Consider the following 5450-nt stretch of genomic DNA (forward strand, 5'->3'; position numbering starts at 1 on the left):
TGCTATATTTTTAACGTGATTTAATTATTTTTCACTCAAATCTGTATAGTCAATATCCAGTTGAATCATGGAAAACAAAAATGGGAAAGATCCCCTCGTAGTCATTTTCCCTCATTCAATTAGAAAAATAAATTTTTTTAAAAAAATGGTAAACAAAACCTCAAGAAATTAGGCTAAATCATTTGACAGGATTCCATTTCCATGTATGTCAACTTTTATATATAGACCACCTCTTGTAATTACTAATAAATGTGATTAACAAAAAATAAAGTGTGAAAATCAATTTTGTTGTTACCTTATGAAAAAAAAAAAAAAAAAATTGTTTAAACTCTCATATGTCGTCAACAAGCAATTGTCATGGTGAGATATACATTTCCTTTTCTTTTTTTTTTGAATTGGTAGCATGCCAACCAATCCAACTAAATTGTATTATTTTTATTATGCTATATTTTTAACGTGATTTAATTATTTTTCACTCAAATCTGTATAGTCAATATCCAGTTGAATCATGGTAAACAAAAATGGGAAAGATCCCCTATTCTCTCTTTCATCTGGATCAAAAAAGGAAAAGATCCCCTTGTCGTCCTTTTCCCTCATTCAATTAAGAAAAAAAAAAAAAAAAATTTGTTTAAACTCTCATATGTCGTCAACAAGCAATTGTCATGGTGAGATATACATTTCTTTTATTTATTTATTTATTTTTGAATTGTTAGCATGCCAACCAATCCAAGGTTGTAGATTTCAAAATCATCATAAATCTAATAGTGATTTTTAAAGCCAAATCAAAAGACGTGACAGCGAAAATATAGGAGTGAGTTTGTGCAGCATTTCTCATTCAAAACAAAAGTTTCTGTCATGGACATGCCAGATAAAGTACCAGGACGAAAGCATTGCAATTACTATTACTGTTTCTTCAAGAGCAATGGTCCAACATTGTCCCCATTAGCTTTGTTGTGCTTGACATGGCTTCCATCACACAAAGGGAAAGTTCCCGACCTCCAACATCTGCAACAAAACTCAAAGTTTAGATACTTGGGCTACTACGAAAGGGGAATTGGGATTTTCTGCAATCCCCATCCCAAACACAAGGAACAGGGGAATTGCAGAAAATTTGTGAGAAATGACTCCCTGCCTGAGCAGAGGGGGATACATCCCCTACCCAATCACAGAGGGTAGGAGGAATTGGCCGGGATCCCAAATGTAGGGATCCCAATCCACTACAAGGGCATACCATCAAACAATTTTAAAAGAATGCATCTACATGTTATTCACTTTAGGCACCCGTTACCTTACAAAATATTTCTGCTGTTTGTGGTCTGGACCATATTTAAGGTTTGATTTTCAACACAAAGAGGTAACAAAATTGTACGGCCACATCGGTAACCAGGATTGGCAGACCAAAGAGTTTGAAGAGACTGACAAATCTCTACACATCTTATTAACCGTAGCTCAAAATATTACTTGTGAAGAATCTAAAATACCCTTAAGAGAGGAAAAAGTGCAATAGCAATCATTTTGGTGAGTCAAAAAGAGCTATTGCCTGAATCAGTCATCCAATTCCGTGGGATTTCTACACCGACAAAAGTCTGGTTATTCTTCTCACACCAAATAGACAACATTATGCAAAGCATTATACCAGTCCAAATCCGGCCACCTCTATGCATATTAAACCACATCTTCCAGCACTTACGTAACTCAACCACATTCTTAGAGAACACCCACTTAACTCCAAAAAAGAGCAGAACAATAAGGATCATTAATCCGCAGTGGCCAGTGGGAAATAGAAGATGATACTTGGATCCAACTAAAGGCACCAGCATTAGATTCTAATATTACTCGTTTTATATAGTTCCAAGCCTCTTGGACTTGTTATTGCATATATATTTCAAATCAGACAGACTTTTACACGTAATAAAACTTCGGGTTTATATCAGAACATCCTTAGTGTTTCCAAAGTCATCACCAACCAGACAAGTTCCCCAAACAGCTCTCGGCATTGTCTCAGTTAAGTCCGCCCTGAAAAAATTTCAGCCACTTTCTGGCATGAGTCAGACTTATTTGTGTGTATGTGTGTTGGTGGGGCTAAGAAATAACTCACCAAAGGTCATGTTATATTCCCAAGACCACAGGGGATGCTCGAAATTTAATTTCATTAATTCAAAGACAACAAGTATAAGAAAATATGGTCCAAGAAATGTAACACCCTACACAATCCTAGGTAATTTTGTGATGCCATTTGCTTTTCTTTTTTTTTTTTTTTTTGGAAAAATCATATTTAGCCCCTTGGTTTTCTTATGATCTGAATTCAGTTCTTAGGTTTTTAATTTCAAGAATCAAGTACTTAGATTTTACCCCAGTTTCAAATAGGTCCCTTTGTTACTTTACCTCGGTTCATCTATCACCTGCCACATGTCTCTTATTTAACAAGTCAGCATCCATGTTAGTCCCTAATGTCAATGTCACGTCAGCAAGAGCCAAATCATTCATTAAAAAAAAAGAAGACCCAATTCGAGAATCAAAAACCAATTGATGGATCTGAGAACCAAAAGACCTGAAACAGTAAGAACAAACTCCACTGCCCTGTAACTAAAGGGAAAAAAAAATGTTGCATGCATCTAAACAGAGTGTTAATGCAGTAAGATCCTGAAAACATGTTGCGTATAAAAGGTTCAAGGAATAACTAGGCGGGGGCAATGCCGGTTTACGGTTTACCTTAACATGTACGATCTGACACCAATTAATGGGAATTCTTACTGGGTTGGCCTTGGAATTCACCATTCGGGGATGGTTAGTGGTAGTAGTGTTCTTGACATGCATTGTTTTGGTCTTGTTTGAGCTTGTTTTTCATGAATACGCACTTTGTTGAAGTTGGTGCGGTGCATTTTATGTTTCTTCTTTTCAGTCTTTGTGCAATGGTTTTGGTCATTCTGGTTGTTAGTCAATTGTTGATGAAGGGATTCAGGCTTCGAGGACGGAGAGAAGTTTATGTTTTGTTTGGGTGATGAGAAAGTGCAAGAAAATAAAATGTGTTACTCTAAATTTTGTAAGTAACTCGGTCAAATAATTCTTAAAATCCTAATTATTGTTTTAATTATAGTTGAAATTGTACCGCTCAGCACCCAACATCTGACTTAAGAACTTACGACAAATTAACAAAAATATTAAACAATCTCTGGAGACAGTAAAACCTGAATTATTTCGCTAATAACAGAGTCTAGAACTGTGAAAACTCATAAAATGGGGTTTACCTGCAATAAGCAGTGAGGGGCTTAGAGAGCTCAGTGACCACAACCGAATCCACCACTTTGTCTTCGCTCTTCCTTATCTCCGGGTTTATAGCCTGACCCTCCGCTCTCACCACCACCACACGCCTACCCACATCACCGAAAGACAAGGATCCGAACTGGGTCCAAACGGTGGTTCCTCTTCTGCTTTGCTTGAGGCCCTTGGTGGGTGCCTTGCTGCAAGAGAACCCCGCGCCTACCGTGCTTAGCATCGACGCCATTGAAATGGGTCTCTTTTGAACTTGTGTGCTCCAAATCAGTGAAAGGCTCTGTCAAAGATTGCCGGTGAAATGTAGTTTGGGATTGAAAAGTTGGTAGTGGCGAACTTGTGGAGACCACGCTCTTCTTGAGGGGTGTGGGGAGATTTGTGTGGAGGCTGCGTATGACACGTCACTTGTACGGAAAATGTTTGCACCCAAGCTATGGCCTATGAGGACGACCTTTAATGGGCTCGCTGTTTCGGCCCAAAACAAGAAAAAATAATGAATTTTATCATTTTCCAAACAAAAAAAAAAATGAACAGAAAGAGAGAATACTACTATGAAATTTTTTTTTTTTTTAAAAAAAAAATTCTTTTAATTGACTTTTATTAATAAAAATAATTCTTATTAAAATAAATAAAACCAATAAACTATATTTTTCTGTATGTTTTCTTTTTCCTTGCGACTCACATGTGTTTAAAACAAAAAATTGTTTATATTATTAAATTGTTCATGAACAATTTACTTCATTTTGGAATCCTATAAAGGTTGCACTCCATGTAATAAATGAACAAACATATATTAATCCCTATTTTGCGTCTTTAAAAAAATGATAGAAAAATATAAAAATAAGTTAAACAAGTCTTTTGTTTTTCTGGGGTTTGTTGATCATTAATATAGGATTAATGTTATAAATTACATTTTTATTTTATAATTATTTCATAATGATAATGTAACAGTTTTATTTTTTTTTTATTTTTTTATTTTTTACATGTTCGCACAAAGGGAAGGAAATGTCGAACTAGTGACCTTCGCTTTATAAGGCGTGATCCCGACCAATTGAAGTACCTCTTAGAGACAATTTCAACTAACTTTTAAATTAATTATTACTACAATAAAATAAAATAAAAATTGATTAGAACTATCATATCATGAGCAGTGTTTAAGAGAACTATCATATCGTATATATTAACAGTCATGCATACCAGTATTAATATATATATGGAAAAATTACATTTTACCCCCAAAGTTTGGGTTGATTTACAATTCGACCTCAAAAGTTTCAATTTTGGCAATCCATCCCCCAAAGTTTCAATTTTTTTTTTTCAATTCGACCAATATTATTCCAAAATTCTTATATTGCCCCTACTTTTTATTTGTTATTTTTATTATTATTTTTTTAAACACAAATTTAAGGGTGCAAAAGTGGCCAGATGGTGATTTTTTAAATAAATAAAAATTAGGCTAATATGGAGCTATTATAATCATCAACAAAAAAATTGAAACTAGTGGATTTCAGTTCAAAATTAAAATTTTGTGTCGACCGTTAAAATCAGCCTCTAAACTTGTACAAAATATAATTTTCATATATATATATATATATATATATAATTATATTTTTACTGTTTATATAATATTTTAATAATATTATATAATATATTAATACTGACGCGCATGACTGTTCATGCACGCTAGTGTTCTCTTAAACACTGCTCATCATATCATATTCACATGAGACGCTCGTAATACTTAGAACAAGAAACATAAAAAAATGTTACATGCACTTTCAAATCCGTATTTCTCAAGTGCATATTTTTTTATATGATAGTAAAAACTATTATTATATCTAAAATTTAATTGTCACTTAATAAAGTGTCACTCAAAAATAAGAAAACGCACAAAACTGATGTAGACGAGAAAAAGACAAATCAACAGTGAGAAAGGAGTGTTAAAAAAAAAAAAAAAAAAAAAACGGTGAGGAAGGAGAATATCAAATGTGAGGATAGGCCATGCTATAATCCTCGTGCTCCATTACGCCACGTGTCTTATAATCACATGGGAGCAAAAATAATCATGGCAGGTCACTTGTCCGCATGTATGTCGCCATACCGAACGTTGTAACAACATTAACAACCGCACCAGATGGAAAATCGATAATTAAATGAAAGGAATTATTTTTAAATAA

General features: G+C 34.0%; 1 protein-coding gene across 2 annotated transcripts; it reads right to left on the reverse strand.

Annotated features, from left to right (window-relative positions):
• Window positions 1-806: 806 nt before the first annotated feature.
• LOC132180273 (CDGSH iron-sulfur domain-containing protein NEET) lies at window positions 807-3661 on the reverse strand. Of its 2 annotated transcripts, none has more exons than XM_059593031.1 (2): window positions 3249-3653; window positions 807-1005 (listed from the first exon to the last, which is right to left on the reverse strand). In XM_059593031.1, exons 1-2 carry the CDS (start codon window positions 3503-3505, stop codon window positions 903-905), a joined length of 360 nt encoding a protein of 119 aa, XP_059449014.1. In that variant the 5' UTR covers window positions 3506-3653; the 3' UTR covers window positions 807-902. The 2 variants fall into 2 exon arrangements, with proteins under 2 accessions (XP_059449014.1, XP_059449015.1); XM_059593032.1 differs by lacking the exon at window positions 807-1005 and adding an exon at window positions 1039-2016 and having other exon boundaries at window positions 3249-3661.
• Window positions 3662-5450: the final 1789 nt, after the last annotated feature.

This window comes from Corylus avellana, chromosome ca5, assembly GCF_901000735.1.
Source record: "Corylus avellana chromosome ca5, CavTom2PMs-1.0".
NCBI lineage: Eukaryota > Viridiplantae > Streptophyta > Magnoliopsida > Fagales > Betulaceae > Corylus > Corylus avellana.

Coding starts and splice junctions, on each gene's coding strand:
- LOC132180273 (XM_059593031.1), bottom strand. CDS start 3,505: ATGGCGTCGATGCTAAGCACGGTAGGCGCGGGGTTCTCTTGCAGCAAG. Junction 1,006..3,248: donor CCCCTCACTGCTTATTGCAG/GTAAACCCCATT, acceptor GTTTTGTTGCAG/ATGTTGGAGGTCGGGAACTT.